Source organism: Blastocystis hominis (assembly GCF_000151665.1).
Source record: "Blastocystis hominis, Singapore isolate B (sub-type 7) whole genome shotgun sequence assembly, scaffold_5".
Classification (NCBI taxonomy): Eukaryota; class Bigyra; order Opalinata; family Blastocystidae; genus Blastocystis; species Blastocystis hominis.
The window spans coordinates 64,297-86,559 of NW_013171860.1; the positions used below are offsets into that span (position 1 = coordinate 64,297).

Below are 22,263 nucleotides of genomic sequence, written 5' to 3' on the forward strand. Positions count from 1 at the left end.
GATTTGTTAGGACAGATTGGAATGAGGAGGTTATTAAAAATTGGGCCATGTTGTTGTTGTTGTTGTTATGAAATGAGTGGGAATTGTTTATTATGGTGGAACGCGGAGTGACAATAGAAGCTAGATGAAAAATGCAAGCGACACTTTTTTACGAAATACTTCATATTACCCTTTATAAGGTGCGTTGTGAAATGCAAATATCTATCTATGCAGATATATTCAGATTACCAACGTGTGTACAACAAAACAAGCAAAGAGAAAACTATCTTTGGCTTCAGAGTTGGTTTACATTAGGGATCATAAAACTGGAAAAGGATTCAATGATGTCGTCCATTACGGCGATTCCATTACCACGATTCTTCTTGTCCACATCGACACACCAGTTCTCGATCTGATTGTTCAGGAATCCAAAGAGCCAGCCATGAACGTGAATACTCTTCGTGTAGTGGGTCTTTGAACTGTCTCCATCGAGCGGAGTGTATAAACAGAGCTCATCACACAGAGCGATCGAATTCAAGGTCAAATTTTTAGTTCGCAGCGTCAACGTCTTGTTCTTCGGGTCCACAATCGACTCTTCTCCCGCATAAGAAGCTACATTTCCAATAATAGCTCTAATGAATGCTGGAACCTCCTGATAGACGACATGAAGTCTCTTTGTCACTAGACGGCCTTCTGAATCGATTTTCCGGCTAATCACGAACGCCTTTGAATGAGAGCATCTTGGATGCCCTAAAATCTTAGTCAGGGATCTAGCTACTTACAGTACTTTCTCCAAAAGGATGATGTAACACGTTCCCAGTTATAATCATAGGTATGTTGGAAAACAGAGTCCTTCATCGCTAATTACTTTTACAACACCAATTTCGAGCCAAAGTGTTATCGCGAGTAAATACGGTCCCTCGCTAATAAACCGAAATCTGACCATAAAACGTGGATCGGAACCGCGGTTAAACGCGGCAATGATACCAACAAACATTTTAGGAAAAGGTTCATATTGATTATTTCCAAGCTGTGTAAAGAAGGTGAAACCTCGATTTCAAAAACACTTCTGTCAGCGAATTCTAAAAATGAGGGGAATTAGGAGCGAGAACATCAAAACAGAGAATGGATTGAATATTCTTTTCTAGCAGGCCCAACACATTCAAAAGATCGATGTTTCCCTCCTTTTCTCCCTCCATCCAGGAGATCGCTTCCTTCTGAATATCCCTCGAATCCATCAGAAACAAATACAATATCAGTTCTTTGAACAGAAAAGCGTCAAATCCTTCAGGGCAGTTTCCCATTGCTGAGGAGTAAAACACAGAAGCTTCTTGATAGGCGCTCCGCAGTGTGGAGATTAGCTTTTTAACCGCTAGGAAATACAAATGATAGGGAGCCATCCCCCAAACGAGCATGAGCAGAGAGATCCGGTTCTCCTCATTTGCTTCTCTAAGAATCAAATCCCTAAAGAGGAGAGCGTTAAGAGCGCAGAAGCGTGTTACAAAAACATGCATCTACATTCATCAATGTTTTTGCTGTTTTGTCTACTCTGCGATACTCAAAATAGTCTATGGAGGTCATTGCGGTCTCTTCGCTTTTCCATCCCTGCAGTGCACCAGCCACTGCTTCTGCTAGTTCATCCAAACCCTGAGGATGATTCGTTTCGTGTGGAAAGAACATGCATTGATGGAGATTGCACAAAATCGCGATAGCATGAAGAAAAGGGAAAGGATGAGTACGAAGCGCCATAGAGCGAAGGAAACGACACGAACAGACAAGATCGAATCATCATCCTCTTTCTCTGAAGTTCTTTCGCATTTACCAGTAATCTACGTAAGAAATAAGAGATGTAAGGACAATTCAAGAGAGTGAATAAGAATCTCAGCGCTTTCGCATGAAAGCGTGTGGATCCAATCAAAACAATCGTCTATTTTCAAAGGATCGGAAGAATCAAATTGATCTGTGATGGTTGTGAGTGATTGTTCTAAATGGGAACTCGATTTTGAAAGGGAGAAAGAGAGGGAAGAAGAGTGGAAAGTGGTCGATTCTTGAAGAATTTGGGAGATGGTTTCTCTAGAATCAGCTACAAGAGCAGATTGGATATCCGAGTCTTGAGTGAATTGGGCACATAGAGAAACTACAAGAGCAGTGGGGAACAGAAGAGACGGAGGAGAGACGGAGGAGAACTGAATGACAGCGTCAATCACATTTCTACCATCCAGTTGGGAAACACACCACTCATGTCCGCGCGTCAAGTATTCCATTTCTAGAGGGGATTTCGTTTCAGAATTGTGGAGAAAACGACTGGTAGCAGAGTAATAGTGGAACACTTCAAAACAGGAAATAAGTGTAAATATACATAATTGGGATACTAGATTTGTTATAGCGGGTCCCAAAAACGAATAGATACGCAGGCAATTTGAGATAATGGGTGGAATCTATATATGAATGTTTTAGTAAAAATCCACATCACGATAAGTGTACAAAAAATCATGAAACGAACAAGAACGAATGCTCTAGCGTGAAAAGCATGGAAGGAGCTCTTACAGAAACAATCTTTTCCAGAAATAATGCAAAATCGTTCTCTTTACTATATATTTTCTCATGACAAGCACCTAGAAATAAGGCTCACAGAAATCTCTTTCTTGCATCCAGTTCAGTCCATTGATCTGTCTCCTTCTTCCATTTTTCAATTTGAATATACTGCATATAGGAAAAAAGGAAAAGAGTGAAAAAAACTGGAGTATAATTGTGTTCATCAAACAAACAATCAAAAGGAATTGAGTTACAAAACAAAAATCAGTGACTCGTATGAAATTCACATCGAAGAAAAGTGATTCACCCTCATCACTGACAGTGACAGAACATTACAATGAAAGCAACGGTGTAAAAGTTACAGCATCCTCCATCCATTTCATTCATTCATCTAGTCATCCATTACATTTTAATATACTTCAGCAACGACTGATTCACATTCCTTTCCGAGAAGAAGCTAATATTCTGAAACGGCTCCTCTTTCGAGTCCACCGAAACTTTCACCAGCGGCAGATCCGAGAGAACAACCATGCGTGTTTTCTTGAAGCAGCCTTTTTCAATGGAGAACGTTTTGAGCTTGGGCAGATCTATGATCAAGCGCAGAATCCAACGCAACGCTTCATACTCAATTGGCACCACTCGTCATCGCTGCCCATCAGCGCCTTTTCGCCCAGACGGATCGTTTCGAGCGAGGGCAGATCTAGAGAGATTGAGAAAAGAAAGCGAAGCGCGCACTTTCAAACACGGTGTTGAGCGAAAATTGGAAGGCTTCGTTGCCCAAAATCACAGTTTCGAGCTTGGGAAGGTCTAAAGAGAAGGATGGAGAGGTGGAAAGAACCTTTCAGACTGAACGAAAGCTTGAAGAAGTTGGTGGAATAGGCGCCCACTTCTCCGATTTGGAGGTATTTCAAGGAAGGGAGATTGAAGAGAGTGAACGAGTGCGCATAGTCGGTGAAGTTGTTGGGGTGAAGAATGATGGATTCCAATTCGGAGCAATTGGAGATGTTGAATGCGCGCGTTAAGATCGGGCCCGATGAAAGAGTGAAGGACAACTCCCCGATTTCGATCGATTTCAAGTGGTTTAAGTCGTGAATGCTGAACGAAGACACGTTGCGACAGGAATAAACTCCGACTGTGAAGTGCTCGAGAAGACGATAGTGATTGATGTCGAAGAAGATCTCGGAGTCGTTGAACGAATTGTCAGCAAGGCTGATCTCCTTTTCGTTCTCATCGATCTTGAAGTCGCTGAATTGCAGGCCTGGCTGCATCATCGCCCGTCCGCTCACTTTGATATCATCCGCCAAAATCGAAGCGACATCTGCAATGAATCGAGGAAATAATCAAGGCTACTACTCTCCACGTATTTCTTCTGCAATAGAGGGAAGCAAATCATCTGATTGGTTTTCGTGTCTTTGTATTTTATGCTCACCGTCTTCAGATTCGGAATGTCTATCATCGAACGCGATTCCAATGTGTACCGATCAGCTCGACGGATTGAATAAACTGGAAGCTGTATCCTCTCGAAGTGAAGGTTTCGAGCGAGGGAAGATCTATCGAGTTGGCTTCGAACGATCCAAGCGTACGTTTCATGATCAAGGTCGAGTTATTCCGCGCTCCCGAAAACGTAGTCCATCCAATTTTGAGGGTTTGCAATGCGGGAAGGTCTACTCATCACCAACCAATCAAGCACTCAATACTAGAGAGGTTGATCATTTTCTGCTCCTCAAACACGTGATCTCCCAACTCGATCGTTTTCAACTTCTCCAGATCTACGAATGAATCAACGAACAAATCGCTTTCCTTTCACCACAAAGTCGCAATGGTTGAAGTTGGCTGAGCTGTCGTCAATCGCTCCGATCTTGAGCAGCTCCAAAGAAGGAAGTCCGCTCAGCTCAAACTCGCCGCTAAAGAATTGAAAACTGAAGGAGCCGATGATGATGGAACGCAGGCGAGCGCAATCAACCAGGCTGAACGTTCGATTCATTCGATTGGTTGGATCGATCCGATAGAATGAATGGTCGAGAATCTCCAATTCTTCCAAGTGATTACTATCACTCAGCGAAAAATGATCGGTGTTGCAAAAGTTATACGCTCCTATCACAATCTTCTTTGCTTGCTTGTACTTGCTCAAGTCTAAATAGTGTTCAAATTTGAACTTCTCGGCCGGCACGTTGATTTCGGTACAATCGATCGGGAGGTGAAGAGGATCTTCTTCCACTTTGTACCACCCATTGATTAAGAGAGTCGACTGCTCCACAATTCCTTTTTTCCATTCTCCTTCACAGTTCGCTCTGCCATCAAGATCGATGATATATCCCTTGCCGTTCCGGCAGCACGTACAATGATCCTCATCATACGTGTACCCACCCACATAAATCGGAACCTGCGAATAAATGTCCGTGCAATTTCCAATATCCATAAACTCGGTCGTGGTATCGTCTTCGAACAAACGGATGATTCGTACCAAGGAATCGTTGACCCATTCTCCCTCCAATAGGAGCTTGCCAGTTCGGCTGTCGAATTCGAAACCCCTTCCTATTCTTTTTCCATCTTTGTTAAGACCACCTCGGTAGATTGTGACTAGGGTTTCTTTATCCACAATTTCCCTTATATAGCCAGATTTTCTATTAATGGTGCGGATACAAGAAGCATTGTTAAGTGAGTCCCAGTCTTGGCGATATAAAGCACGCCCTCCTTCAAAAATTTCAAAATCTCCGCTAATCTCTTCATCGCTTACTTTCCAAATGCCGCGCAAAATACCATTTTCATAATGTCGAATCTCTTCCTCATTTATCAAAGTATATTCATCTTCGTGCTCTCCCTTGTAACGCTGGATATTAAAAGGCTGATCAGACCGAGTAATTGGTACAGGAGGTCCATCTCTTTCATATCCACTAAATAGATGGCATTTTTCTATTTTCAGAACTCAAAATAATAATACCCTACTCAAGAGACACTCGAGAGCCATTGTCAAAAAAATGTTTTGAGTTTCAAATTAAGACGGAAATAATGTGTACTCTCAGAACAAAGAAGTTGCTACTAGACTGTTTGGAAACGCAGATAATAAACGGAGTGAAACACTGTTATTTAATAGTGGTACGTCAGTCTTTGGCTGCGCTCTTATCGATTATATGAAGACTGTGAAGCATATAGTATGGAAAAACAAGGAACAGGAATAGAGGCTTGAAATGTGTTTACCAGTATAGAATAGAATGAATAGAATTGCAGAATACAATGGGATAAATTGTAGCAGAATAAGAAAAAGGGATGAGGCTTTGAAGAAAGACATGTGAAGAGTAATTATGGATATTTTCAAGAATCGGGTATGGGAATGAATTTGTGGATATGGATAACAACATTGTATATGATAATGATGATGAAGGATTGAAAACGAATCCATTGGTTCATCATTTGCTTTTCTCCATAATAGTAGGATAATACAACGTATAATGACAATTGCTGCTTGTAAAAGGCTGCTGGATAGGAAAGCTATGATGGTTGGAAATAGGTAGTTGAAAGAGTACAAGTGCAAATCAATCTCAGTGTTTCCACTGAGTGGAAAATAAGGATATTTCTTAGAATAATAATATTATATATAATGATTAACGATGTCTTAGAGTAAGAAAAATGGTATAATCCCAAGATATTCAAGTCGATTAGAATCCTTTGTGACCCATCAATTATAAGCAAAAAGCACAAAACAGATTCCATTACAGAGAAATATAAATTATCATTTGAAAAGAAAAATATACTGACCTTGATACAATAACAAACATGAATTGAAAACACTCAAGAAATACCTACAAATCGCTTGTATTCGGTAATGGTAGTATCTGTTACAACTTTTACAAAGTTTGTTTCTGTAGTCACTTCAGCACTATCCACGATTTTAGGACCCAACGCAGATTGCATTCTTCTCATTGTAAGCTTGATCTCCGCCGGCCTAATTGGCATAAACATGATACGAATGTTCGAAAAGGAACGGATGTCCCGATAAAGTGTACTCCAAACTTTGTCAATACTTTTACCATTTACATAATGTGTAACTCTACAGCCTGGTGTATCTCCATGATATGCATAGTCTCCAACAATAAGAATCAAATGATTGTACGTATTGTATGGCGATCGTTTCATTTGTTCCAAAGCTCGTATTAATCCTCCTTGGATATCACCACAGCCATCACCACCACCACTTGTTCTAAACGAGGCTAGCTTTGCTTGTAATTTTGTGAAGTCATCTGTGATGTATTCAGATGTTTCTCCCAAAAGAGTATCATGAAAATTCTTATACTGCACAACTTGTCCCACAATTCCTCCTCTTGGAAGATGATAATTCTTTTCAATCTTCTTCAACTGATTCAAAATCTCAACAATGTTTTCTCGCGTTGCATTGATATAAGAACTCATTGATCCTGTAGTATCGATAACAACACTCATACAGAAATTTGCTGGCTTTCGTTGCTTTTGAGTGCAGGCCGTTTCTCGTTTTTCCATCGGTTTCTTCCCAGGAAGATGTACTCCATTCATTTTGATTCCCGATTTCAAGCTAGGATCCAATGATCGTTCTTCTTCAAATTCTTCCGTGCTACACAACCAAACTGCAGCATTGCTGATCCATCGTGCAGTTCCATCCTCAGTGAACTCCAAAAACAACTTGGAGGCAGCGGTATCAATAATCATTCTACCCTCTCTACTTCCTTCCTTCTTTTCTTTCACCATAATCGAGGTGTAACCTCCATTTTCCTTCGCAAATACGCGGAATCCTATTTTTTCTAACTTCCTTTCGTTCAACGTGCACAATGTTCTTCCTTCGAAAATGCGTACAATGCCAAAATCCAAACGAGAGAGATTGTGGAAGTCAAGAGCCTTTCCGCCAATCGTGATGAAGTGACCTGCTTTTGGTTTTGCAGCTTTAACTCGTTCCATCACGTTGCCTCCTGGAATGTTCACATCTTTATCCCCCACTGCTTCGAACTTATAAAATTGCTTAAAGTATAAATCAGCCTCATAAGTGAATGGATAGTTCTCCAAGAACCAAAACACACCACCTCCTCTCATATTGAATTCATGAACACAACTCACAAAGGCATCCGCATATTGGTCCACATCTTTATCACACTCTTTTGCCATGATTCCATCTCCAGGAGAACAAGTTATGAATGTCACTCGATATCTACCACTTGACAAAGCATTAATCGCAGTTTTGTAATCATAGGCATAACCAATCTTGAATCCTTTGCCTATCGGCTGTCCATTGACCTCCTTATCTCCTAACTTCAATACTGGCGAAAACGTTTCCCCACTAACTTCCTTTCCATACATCAATACTTGCTCCGTAATGTACTCATCAATCACCTTTCCATTTTCATCTTTCTCTCCGCGGCACAAATACAGAATGATAAACAAAATCGAATAGTCACCAAACGCTCCATCCACTCCCAAATCATATTTACTGTTGTTAATATCGCCTATCTTTTTCAAGGCGTTTGGTCCATCGGTTACATCTGCAAATCTTACATTGCTCAATGTGGTTTCATAACTACTGGGAATACTGCAGATTCGTTTTGTCATTTCTTTATACGATTTACCAAATTTCTTTTCCTTGACCACAACATCAATCTTCTTCTCAGGAACTGCATTCAGATCCTCGCTTATTAACTCGTTCGTTAGATTTGACAGTGTTTCAGATAAGAAAAATGGATTCGAATTCCAAATCATTGTAGGGAACAAATCTTCAAATTTACACAAATACAAACCAATTCCAATTCCCAGATAAGTCATTTCAATTCCACTCACAATCGATTTGATTTCTTCTCTGGATTCATCACACAACACACCATTTGTCAGTACCATCATTACAGATTGGAATGATCGAGCGTTACATGTACAACAAGCGTAGCGAATACAATCAGGCAAGCAAGTATTTTGACAAGGCGATAACAGGCTTTGATACAAGGATGCCACGATATTATTTTCCCATAAATCCATCGATGATATGCCTGTGGCTACACGAATAATATCTCTAGACGCCACCCACAAATCAATACAAGGCAGTTGCATATTACTCAGATTTCGAAGGATTGAAAAAATCGTAACTAGTGAATGAATTCGATTCGTATCACTGAAGGCGATCGAAGAGCAGTCAATCACAATACTCGCATTGTAACTCCGAATTTTCTCACTTCCAAGCTTCTTGAAGAACTTACCATCTCCAGTTTTGCTTACCAAATACTTGATGTAGTTTGCCATATGAATCGATGTTCCTGAAGTGGATGCAACAAAGGCTGTCGACTTATTCGGAACGAACAGAGAAAGACTCATTGCATCAAATAGATTATCACCCTGAATCACTTTATTCAGGTCTGTCAATACCACAGTCTCACCAATAGCTTTGGGATATACTAAAAGATTCTCATCAGATATGTCAACCATTCTCACAGGCTTGCTACTAGCAACAGTGTGGGTTGATACCAATGACTTGTTACTCTCAAATATCGTTTCTAAATCATCCTGAAGTGCACTAGCATATTTCATTGGAGAAATAACATCCATTGTAAAATATCCATCCAATTCCTCACTGTCGAAAAAGAGATCCATGGTCTTTAGATTCGATGGATCCAACAAATCTCCAATTTTTTCGATTATTATCAAATTATCATGGAAATTCGCTTGCAGTGAACTTTCGAGCAGGGATTGATTGGATCCATTCAATTTTTCTTCTTTTCTACCCTTAATACATAGTAAATACATTTTGGAATACTCTCCAATAATATTTCTCACCACTTCATTTGGGGACATAAGTTGTTCGCTGAATCCATCACTAATAATCACGAGAGGATCCTTTACATCAAACTGGCCTTCTACTGTCAACAAATCCAATGGAGTTGAAGGCATTTTCACTACTTCCTCAATATCAAACAAGAAAGAAATCAATTCATGCAGCGACCTGTCTTCTACAGGAATATAGACGCCCTTGTATCGTCCACAAAACACGTACAAATTGAACGAGATACCAAGTTCTCTCATCACTGTAATCAAAATGCATGAAATAATAGTTCGCATCCGCAGCTTGTTTTTTCTTAAACTGCAATTCGTATCGATTATTATGTTGACTACGGAATGAGTCTTTTTCGTTAGATATTTCTTTTCTATCATTAGTTCAATGAACTGAACTGATTTACTTCGGATAGCTTCAACAACATAGTAATCAATTAGATTTCCAATTTCCTTGAAGGATTCTTGCGTTAAAGTTTCAGAGTTGCTCAATGGTCTTACATATTTATCTGTAAAACGACGCTTTACCACCATGTCGAATAACTCATCCATTTTTACCTTGTTCATGATTTCCAAAAAAGCCTCGTAGTTCACCGCTCTGTATTTTTCTTTGGGGTTTACATTTTTTGCCTTTTTCTTGGCCTTTTCGTCAACCTTCTTTGAAGTCACACGACTGCTGACCTCTCTTTCTGCTATGACTTGAACGCGTCTTCCGATCATTTTCGAGACGCCATCAGTAATCTTTCCGAAATTTATTTTTGGCTGCTCCCCAGGTTGCGGATTATCTGGTTCACTCTTTGATTGTACTCTAAATAACTCTTCTTTATTTTGACCTGGCTGGGGGTTGTTTATTATTTCATTCTGTACAGCGGTACTACTCTTGACAGCAGTATTCACAATATTCCATTGGAGAGATGATTGCTGATATGATACGGACTTAAGAACAGACTCTGCAGCATGCTTGATTGATGGAAGAATCGTATCGTTGACACAACCATTTAATAGTGAAAGAATTCTTTTCTTTTCGCCAGATTTAGAAGAGATAATCACTAACGGTAAATCAGAAAAGGCAGACAAGAATTGGCTCATCTGAAGTGATTGCAACTTGGTTACTGATGTCTCCGGATTTGTCTTGATAGCAAATGCTAAGTTTATAGGATTTGGCTTGGTATATTCCCTCTCAAATAAGGATATTCCTCTAGAGTTGAAAGTAAAGAACTGGCCTGAAACCAAATACTGCACTTTTGAAGTATATAAGACTTCGATAATAGGGTTTGAAACAATCTTTACACTGTAATAATCATTGATGTGATACGGTTCGGATTTTCCATTAATATAAACTGACACATCAATAGGCAGAGTTGTGGTTAGTATTCTATATTGGTTTCTATAAGAATAATTACTGATGAAGCAAGGCGCTGAAGTAGTGAAATGATTACACAACATTTTTCGTTCATATGTAATTGTAAATTCTTCAGACTTCAGCTTCTCTCCATCTGCCAATCGAATCAAGTCCGCTGTTACCTTAATATTTTTCCTCCCTATATCGTTGTTCTTCATTATGATGATAAAACTGTTCTGCTTTCTAGTAATGTCACAATTCTTTCCACTCAATTCAAGTATAACTTCATTGCTTGTTGACAAATATGGCAGTACAATTTGATTTCCGTCTTGACCTATATAACTGACCGGGAAAATGTAAGTCTTATTCTTTGGTAATCCAATAGATGCATTTTCACCATCGTATAATGCAACAATAACATCATTTAAGGAAGAACCAGTTATCTGAGTGTTGAATCCAGCAGATTCCTTGGGGAAGAAATACTGTGGAATGGATTCAGTCTCTTGCTTTTTGTACTCATATGCATCTCTTTTTCTTTTTTCTTCGTCAATAATGGATTGTCTAGACCAATTAAAACTACTATAATTAAAGTAAAGTTGCTGATATTCTAATACATCGTTTTTTGCTATTGCATCAACATAGTCAATATCACTTAAGTGCCTTCCGAAACGAATATAATCATCAATAGTCCAGCTCGTTCTTAGTTTATCAAAAGATAACTCATTTGCAGGCAAAATATCATTACCAGAATGAATCTCATTACAAGATATTGAATAATAATAACTAGCTTTACTGTTTGTAACATAGAGGATGCACTCATATTTAAAATAGTAATAATACCCAAAATAAGCGATCGAAGGATTATACTTTAATGTCATGTCCTTGTGCATGTTATCATACATGAAGAGTTTATCGGGTGATAGAGGAATATTGTAATAAAAACGATATCGATCTCTTAAATACACCATACAATTCAACAGACACAGGAAGAAATACATTACATAATCTGTTTCATAATGACCAGAATTTGAACTGTACACATATCGATAGTATTGATCAAGTTTTCCAATTCTATTTGTATAATAGACAACCCTAATTTCACCACTACTCATTTTCCAATTACTTCCATCAAGCTTAATATCAATAATCCACTTAAATGGTGCTAATGGTAAAACAAGTAAATAACCAGTTGTAACTGAAACTCCATTATTCATTATATAATCCGAACTCACTCTGAACGTGTTAACTCTTATTAAATCATTCAAACCTTCAGGTGGGTTAAAAGTGATATCCATATTTTTGTTACTCCTCAATAATTCGTGATTCCTTGGAACATAAATCATTTGAAAATCAAATGGATGATAATCATATTGAGGAGTATACTCATTAATATGCTTATGGACTTCATTCCATGACAGATAATATGACAAATCAGTTTTATTTAAGCTATTAACGGCATACATGTAGGTATACATTTTTATTGTATTGTCATTCTTTTTTTCATATTCCTTTGAATATCCACTGTTCTTGGTTTTCTCTTCTGCTATTTTTGTATATTTTTCAATTAATTCTTGCCTTTTCTTTGTCACTTCATTATACCTTTGATTGTTCTCCTCATTGTTTTGAATCAATCTGGTATTCGAGTCTTCCCACTCCTTTTTCAACCTGTCTAGCTCCTCAGTACAATCGGCCTGAGCTATTTCTATCACTTTTAACACAAATTCATCTATATTATTGACCTCTTTTATCACCTTTCTCATTGCTGACTGCAAAATAGGTTTTTCCATCATATCTAACACAACATTTCCTATAGTGGTTCGCTTGCGAGGACACAGAATTGCTAGTTTGTCGTCGATTATCAATTTGCAATCACTTGACCATATTATTTCCAATAGATCATTCGATTTGACAATTGGATTGATCAACAATTGTTCCATCTTCAATAGATCACTGGGAATAATCGTTCCAGGTTTCACGTGATCTGGAAGATCACATTTCCACTCCACGCCAACTTGGGATATTTCCAAATAACTAAATTGCTCGAAATCGCCATTATTGTCGATTGCATTTATAATCAATGGTACTTTCAATTCAATAGCTCTCGCTGGAGTATTGCTAAAGCAATCTTGCAATAGGTGCTGTTTTAACATATCCAATTGTTTTGATCGATCTGACAATCCATATTCCATCATCAAACAATCGTCTTTGTACCATCCTTTCTCAAATAACATTTCAATGGCTGTCTCAAATTCTTCCTGAGTCACTTCAACTGGAGTTACAAATGGATACTGGCTGTAATCTCTCATTAGTTTATCCCACTCTAAGTACTGCATATCTTTATTTAATAATGCGTTCAACATTGTCAGTAAATAAGGAAGCAGATCTGATGAATATCCAAATTCTCTAAATATATCTATCACATCCAGTTTCAATCGTTTCAATACATCAGCATATTCACTCAAGATAAACGCATAATTTTTGAATACTCTTAGCTTGTAAATCAAATGAGATGTTTTCACAGTCCACTTATTAATAAATGAATCATACTTATATTTCTCGTAAGTCGTGTTAATTACATTAAGGTTGAGAGATTTAAATGTTTTACTGTCAATCATTCCATCCTTAAAAGCCTGTCTCAAATGTTCCTTTAGTTCTAAATTCTTTCCACAGCCATATTCAGCATCCGCAAATCTGGCTTTCATTCCCTGTTCATCATCATCGTCATCTTCTCCGTGGTCCAACAAGTAATTTTTAACGGCTGATTCTAGCTCTTCCATAGTTCCTATGATTTCATTTAAGGGCTTCGAATCCTTAATTTCAGACGGGAAGCACTTAATTGATTCAGTGACTGATCTGATGTGTTCTTGAAGATTCATTTGATCCACACGATTGGCCTTTTCTCTCAAACCTCTCTCTTTCTTTTTGACATCTAAATAACTCTCTCGTATTATAATGAGTGCCTTTATCATTTGTTCTGTAGTATCACTCCGATCACTGTTATCTAACACAGAAACAGTCAATTCACATAGTTCAATCAATAAATCGTCCTTCATAAACCTTCGCAATTCATCTCTTCTATCACAAATAAACAACAATCCCAAGTATATATTCAATTCCTCATCTTGAATATTGAATACGTTTCGTAATGAGGTAGTTTCGTACAAGTCCCAATTCGACATTGTGTAACGATAATTCAAGGGAGGGTTAATCGATGAAATCAAATACCAACGACGAAGAACACCTGCAAATTTGCCTTTTTGCCTCTTCATCATACAATTCTGTAGGTCTTTCATTTCCAGTACTTTGATTGCACAATCCATTATATAATAGATGAAATTCTTCTCAAAATAAGTTTTACAACGAGAGAGCAAAATAACTGAGTCTTCAATCATAAATGCACTCTTTGTACTTGAACAAATCTTCTCCATGATGGCAGTCATTCGTTTCATTCTTTCAGTTTCTGATAACTTCAGTGCATCATTAATAAACTCTGACAGATCATAATCAATTGATTTGGGCTTAATAATCCTCGATATTAAAGTATTATCGGTCGGTACATGCCCAAATTCATACAAAAATGCCTCTCTTTCTTCACTGTTTATCACTCGAATACATCGTCGGAATGTTTTAGATTCTTCAATTCCAAAATTACAAGGATCGTGTATTGATCCATTGATTTGGCAGATTTCTTGAACATTTGCTTGAGTCGATATTGGATCACAATACACAATCACACAACGACTCAAGAATGGTCCAGTAAAGTGTTTCAATGTATTGTCCGATATTGTAAAGAAGATTCGGAATGCTTCGTGAATTTTTCTCTCTCCCTTTTTCTTTCGCATTGAATACGTTATTTCTTCATTTCCTGCTAATACCTTCAGTGTTGGGTTTTCTTCACACAGAGAATTCAGCGATTCCATCACATCATTGTTTGCCAAATGAATATCTTCGATCACAATCCAATCTCCACTCTCCATTGCTTTCAACAGCGGACCTTTCCGGAATGTAATACACTCATTCCCATTTTCATCAATTCCAAGAGTACTTCGACCAATGAACACATCTGGAGAGCTTTCGTGATTCAAAAACACAGAAGTGCATCGTTTATCCCACATCAATGCCAGATTCGAAATACAATACGATTTGCCAGAGGGAGAAGAACCATAAACCAAAATGGCTCGTTTGGATTGTAAAGCAAGACTCAACTTGAATATCGTCACTTTCTCTGTTGAAGTAAAACAATACTCTTTGAAAGATCCTGAATACATTTGTTGTGTTTCAATGTCCCAATAACCACGAACTATGCATTGGTCGTCTTGTTTGATAATATCGACTTTCAATGTATCTTCCAGCTTCAATATCTTCTCGATTTCTTTTCTCTCCGATTCTTCATAACGACAAGCAAACACCAACCATAGAGCAGTTTCCAATGATAGGTTATTTCCATTATTCACAATCTGATCCACTTTCAATACATCTCGAAGTGAGAATGGAATCGATGTCTTTTGATAGGAGTTATAAGAGTGTTCAAACAAATCGAGAATCTGATTCTCTGTTGATTCATCTCCAGGTTTCACTAGATTACTCAAGATTTGACGAGCTGTGAGGAACAATTCATTCAGTGTGTATTTCAAATCACGATGATAAATACAATACTTGTAGAATTGACGAGGCAATGTACTGCGATTTGCTGACATGGATGCTGGATTCATACAGCAAATGATCAGCATGTTCGATGGAATATCGATCAAATCGCCTCCTGGAACTTGAAATGGATCGTGATTCACATAACAACGAATCAGAGTGAGTAATACTTCAAGCACATCTGATGGAGCCAAATTCACTTCATCTAATAACAATGCGATTCGTTGATCTGAATGATCTCCTCTTTTTAATAGTTCTGTAATACTTCCATCTCTGAATTGTAATGATCCATTCACAATCGTATAACATCCAAACAAACTGTCAATCGTTATGGTATTCGAAAAATTGATTCGCTTATAAACAAGATTCTCCTTTACGAAATAATTCTCAGCAGAAACAGTTTTGCCTACTCCAGGATCTCCTTCAAGAATCAGAGGAAGATGACTTCGATCTGCCAATACGATGGATGCCAATAGCTGAATTGTGGTCTTTGTAGGAAGTAATGGATGCTTGGACTGTAAACTTAAATACAAATCATCAATTACATCATTTGTAAATAGGAATGATATAGATTTTTTCAAGTCTTGAATCATTGCATCATCCTTGTTGCTTGATTGAAGGAATTCACTTACTTCCTTCAAATCCTCATTCATTATTCCCATTTGAATCAGATTCTCTCGAGACGCCAAATCAGATTGAAGAAATCGAAGATAGAATGGAATCACTTTCTCAGCATTCACAAATTCATTCTTCAGCATATCTGACTTTCGTAGAATGTGTAAAGGATAGTCATCTCGATTTTCAAACTTATATTTCTCCCTTTCTAATTCAGAATAGGGTTGACAAAACACTTGAATGAATTGGTCTTTCTTTGCAACTCTTCCATAATCTGGATCTTCGCATGTTACAATCGCGTTTACAGATTTACCAAGAATCTCTGGTTGAATTTGGGAATAGTCCTCAAATAGACTAAACTCTTGCGAATCCAAACTAAACAACAATGAATATAATCGAGGAAGCAATCGATCATTCAATAGATTGATACTGTTCAACACGATCGAATTGTTGCTCATTATCGAACGGAGAATCGGACCAGGACGCATCATTAACAATGATTCATTATCTACCATGCCATACAATAACCTCTTCAGGTATTCTCGATATACTTCCATTGGAGTTCCATCAACATTTTGGATTGATGTTTGTCTCAGAATGTATTGAATGTCTTCTTTACGACAAACAGAAATCTCACCAAATGTGTGAGTCATTTCCATTGAACGAGACATTTCCATATGAGCAGCATTGGGAAACAGCAAATGAGTGACTTCAAAAGCAATATCTGAATCACCAACCAATAACACAGGAAGGTGAGTTTGCTTGAAATTGGAAATAGAAAGAGTAAATAATGCTGCCCACACAGCCATATCAACACCTTTCAATAATGAGTATTCAATTGGAACTGTTGTTTGAAGAGGACCACGTTGAAGCAATGAACTAGATTCATTCTTTGGGGATTTTATTGCTGTTACTGTTGGAGTTGACAATACCGCATTCGCCATTTCCAATTCTTGTTTTACTTCAGTGTCAGCTGTCTTTTTCCATTCTTCTATCACTCTCTCCAGTAATTCTTTGCGATCTATTCGATCTGCAAACAATGCTGCAACTCGTATTATTGGATGAGGAGAATTGAAACAAATCTTATCCAGAGTGAATACTTCATTCAATGGAATCTCATTACTATCAACATGATCACATAATCGTTTGCAGATTTCACTATTCATCAGTTCTTTCGCTTCATCACTCTGGATTGGACTCATTTCACAAATATCGAAATAAGCAGGAAGAGAAGGCAGCGAATTCACTCGACGTGTTGTGAACACGAACAAAGCTCGGAATGAAGGATGAATTGAATGATTGATAGAAGCTGGATAAGTGAACTCATCAGTGAAAGGATCACAAACAGTATCAAGCATTTCCAGTAATTCTGCTGACATGTTTTCAGCATTTTCGAATATCACTAATTCTCCACTTTCTACAGCTTGAAGCAATCTTCCAGCTCGGAAATCGCCATTCATATCCATACTTCCCATCAAAGTGGAAAACTCGGTTTCTCCAGATACACTGAACACTTGATAGCTTTTGATATGGCGTTGCTTGATAATTTCGCGAACTGCATAGGACTTTCCACTGCCTCTAGGTCCACACAATGCCACAGCCTTGTTCTTGCAAATACAATAAAACAATCTTGAAGCTTCAGTCCGATGGCTTCGAAGGGATCGCAGTTCAGGAATTGGTGGTTGTTTAGCGAGCATTTCAATCAGAGATTCATCCAGTTCGTATTCACACACTTCTCTTGCAAAGCAGGCCATTCGATGGAGTTCTTGCTGATTGAACCAGTCGATTGTTTGAGAATAATCATGAATCACTTCACCAATTTCATCTCTTGTAAACTTGCCCAGTTCGGGAGAGTTTTCAAATCGCTTTGCATCTTCATGACTCACAAATACTTCCAAAAATCGATTTCTCAAAGCAGGAGAAAATGCCAGCAATCCTTTCTCAGACGTTGTTGCGATTACACGGAATTTGGGACTCATTTCGAATTCGGGTCTTTCTCGACGTTCATCAAATCGAACTACATGATGATGGCCATCTGCAGGTGATAATTCCAACACAGAGTTCAATCGCTCGATTACATTCGATTTCATCAAATGCATCGATTGAAGAACACAAATACCTCCATTTTCAATCGCTTTAAGCAATGGAGAAGGACAGAAACGAGGAACTGGTTTGCCCTTAGTATCTTTCTCGAGCGAATAGCTTCCAATTGCACTTTCTGTTGAAGAAGTCGAACTGCAATGAATCACTTCACAGGATGTTCCTTCACTCTGCATTATCTCCATTATTGCTCGGCAATACTTTCGAGATACATATTCCGTTTCTCCAATCAATAGAACATGACATCCAGATTTCAATCCTAGTCGAACTCGATCATACACATCCTTCCAGCATTCCTTGTCTAAAGCAGCTTCACTGAAAGTAATATCCGCTTTGAATACTGGATTTGTTTTCAAATCTTCATTGTATGCGATTTGTAAAGCTCGATTCAATGCTTTTCTTTCACCGATTCTCTCTTTATCCATCAGTGTTTCCATCATCCATTTTGTTCGACTACAATCTCGAAGTGTGTAATCCTTCCCTTTATCAATCTCTCTTCCAGACACATTCTTTCGATTATCAGCTCGATCATGAATCTCACACACTCTTCTTCCGATTTTTGTGTCTTTTCCAAACATCGCCGTTATGATTTCCAGTCTTTCCTCTTTACCAATCATTGGGAAGTATTTCTGTTTCGTTGAATCGTGAGTGATAAAGCGGAAACAATCGCGAATTGCAGAAGACAGATTGCTTCGTTTGTATGAGCTTCCAGCAGGATTCTGAGTGGCAATAATGCGGAAATCTCGATGCATTACACGTTCTTCACTTCCATCCTTGCCTTCATGGAGAATCTTCTTGCCAAACAAATACGATAACACACTCTGAACCACAGAAGGAGGAGCCAGAGACATTTCATCCATCAATAGCAGTTTGCCATGAATGAATGCATCCGTGAAAGCTCCGTCCTGGAATTTGATCTTTTCTATATCATCGTTCGTGATCACCATATCTCCAAGCAATTCCTCAGTTGTGGACGAAGGACTGAAGTTGTATCTCACAAAGGGAACGAGAGAACGTCGACAGTATTGCTCCACTGTGAATGTTTTGCCTGACGAAGTCACTCCCTCAATCACCACTGGAATGTTGTATTGAATCACATCTTCCACGATTTGATTTCGAATTCGGGTTTGATATGTTTCTCTGATAAACGGAGGATCTTCTTTCATTGTTTCCACATATCGATAGGCTTTCGATTCGATATACTCCCAGTCCTCTCTGTCAGAGCGTATTGCCTTTATCAGTCGAACACGCTCTTTTGTAGAATGAAAAATGAGCACATCAGATCTACAATGGACAATAATTACTTTGTTATCAAGAGGAGACAAAATGCCAATTGTAACATTCTTCACTCCAGAAATGCAGTGGAAATAGATTGTTTCGGGAATGATATTATACAATTGGGAATACAAAATTAGCGGAAGAATAAAGGTTGTTTCTTCTTTCTCAAGATGCGGCTTTCCACTGAAACTAATTCTGTCTCCCATGTGAGCCGAATCACATCCATCAGTCAAAGCAGATTGAAGGGAACGAAAACTCTCTATTATCTCACTTTCTCTTTGCTCTATTATTTTCTTCTTTATGATATATCCAGTCGTGGTAATATTAGTCTCAACGATAGTCCGCTTGTAGTGAACACTGACAGAATCAAATGATTCTGTGAAATACTCGTTGCTTCCTATTTTACAGACCAAAATCGATTCATCATTTCCATAACTTCGCTGATTACTGTCCATCAGCTCAAAATCATGATTATGAAAGTCAGTGATCTCTATATATAATGTAATTATTTGTTATTATCACCTATTGTTTTAACCCGAACGACCTTCGTAGGCTTTTGAATTTCAACCTCTTGAATCATATCCATAATATTGATATCATTTATGTAAATCTTGAACTGTACATTTTTATCCTTGATCTCATTTCTGCAATCAAAAGCGATTGTGTCTCTCAGTTTCATGTGACTTCCTTTTTCTAATACTGTTAACAATGCAACAAATCATACTCAAAATAACATTTAACTCCCTTATATGCATACTGTTATTTTGTTCAAGGAGGTGTATCAATTCAACTATTCTAGTTTTGTGATCATTATCAACTAGAGGAATGAATCACTTATTCAAATATGTTACATGGAAGTATCATTCCTGTAAACTCCATTTTGTTAATACCTGAATGATACAAAAAATCTATTTCAATATTAACGACATCATCTTGGCATAATTATAAGGACAACCAATCACCCACCTGATACATCCACAGCTTCCAAAGACCAGCATCTTGGGTCTTCAAACATATTCTTTAATTGTTCATACCCATGGTTGATTTTCCTCCCTATAATATTTAATATAGTAATATGAAAATATTACATGTACTATGAAATGAAACAGACAAGTCTGGATCAGAAGTTGAGAATATTTCTTTTGAGAGAGGCTTTACAGGGGCGATTGATAGGAACTCTATGCTACGTATAGCTAAATATGGCTTCTAAACATCATTGTTGTTATAACATACATACCAAAATAACAAACACGGTAATACTTGATTCAGTGGTCTTTGCTACTTTATCTATATTAATTGGTTTGCCATTGGTATCTAGCATAATCCATTTCCTCTTATCTTTTATATTTAACACCTTCTACTCATTACTTCAATCCCGTACAAATACCATAATCTGCTCTTCTACTAATTTCTTTCGCGTTTCTAATTCAGCCGATTTAATCACTTCATGGAATACCCGATTTTCTGATGAAAAGCAGTGGATAATTTCCAGGCCAAACTGTTCAGGGAGAGTTGGAGATGCTATTACACTGGGATTTCTTTGCAATGTTCCACGATCTCCCAAAATAGTTCTCGCAAAAGCTGTCAAAAATCCAGTACCTTCTGCGGGTAATGTGCTTGGAACTTGCTGACTAAGCAAACCACCTTTTATCGGACTCGTTTTCGATTCGTCTACATTTATTTTTGCTAATCTCATATTCCTACCAATGATTTGACTAGAGGTAAGATGTATGTCTTTCGAAACAGTAGGCAATATCGCATCTTTATCGGATTCTCTCTGTTGCTCTGCTTCTTTTTCTTTTTTGGGATATGTAATAACAGTATTCTTTATAGCCAGTGACTTGCTTTTATCAGAACGCTCTATGTTGACAGCAGGACTCGATGTGACATTTGGAGTTTCCTTTTTATCTGATATTAGCGCATTATAAGCAGATGCGAGCCATACTATAAGTAAAAGAATAGAGAACGTTTCATACAGTCCAGAGAGACTACATTACCTGTCATTATTTCGTGAATCTTACTTTTCTTTTTCAACTTTTCCTTGCTGTTAGATAGTGTTACAACCCAGGAAACTACAATTCCTGTAGTAACCTTATCTCCAGTAACTATCTAAAGTTGAAAAATACAGCACATTAAATACCTTCCAATGCTTTTCTAAATAGTGGTTAATTGTCATGTTAAAATTCACGGCGTAGTTTTTGGTGACATTATTCACTTTGTCCACAATCGTAATATACTTCTTTGGAAGTTTACTGATGTGATAAACTAGTGATTAGAAACACAAGATTGCATTACTTATTAATTGATCTTCATTCTTGATACCTTGAGATATAAATGATTCACCCAAGTTGAGTACTCCAACACGATCGTTGTAGAAATAATACTCAGATGAGTGATTTCCTTTTGCAAATTGTAGTAATACTTCTGCTTTTGCATCGACAAGAATATGTAACGTAGAACTGGATTTCTCGTTCTCATCTACTACCGTAAGGCATACGGTCTCTTCCAAGGAAGAATGGACTTAATATAAGCGAATTATGGTAAAATGTACGTGTTAAATCCAGAGAAGAAGTGATCTTTGTTTTCACAACGATTGGAGAATACCTTTCAGTAAGAAAGTACTCCTCCCTCTTTTCCTTACCGACAATACTATCCAGTATCGTAGAAACCGAAATAGACCTGATAAACATCACAACATGAGGGTTTTCTTGATTAGCAGTAAAGACTCTCACCTTCATTTTAGGCTCACACTTCAAATTGTAATGTGAAAGGTTCAGTTCTCCAATTCGCTTGGATACATCCAGTTCCTTGCCCTCAAAACTCAAAATATAGTTCGATAACTCTTCAGGAGAAGGCTTATGACGTAGCAGTTTTGCTAGGTATGCTGCCTTTATTTTTAGGACACGAACCTGTTTCAGGGTAGTTACATATTGATTTTTGCCATTCATTGTGATTGAAACTTTGATCGTTGGATTCTCGACAGGTAAATCTTCATC

At 37.8% G+C, this 22,263-nt stretch overlaps 1 protein-coding gene across 1 annotated transcript; it reads right to left on the reverse strand.

Annotated features, from left to right (window-relative positions):
• Nucleotides 1-274: 274 nt before the first annotated feature.
• Nucleotides 275-19,155, reverse strand: GSBLH_T00003926001 (uncharacterized protein; the record flags this gene model as incomplete). Its single annotated transcript, XM_013042754.1, has 3 exons — nucleotides 275-729; nucleotides 762-839; nucleotides 6,690-19,155. 3 exons carry the CDS (start codon nucleotides 19,153-19,155, stop codon nucleotides 275-277), a joined length of 12,999 nt encoding a protein of 4,332 aa, XP_012898208.1.
• Between the last annotated feature and the right edge of the window lie 3,108 nt (nucleotides 19,156-22,263).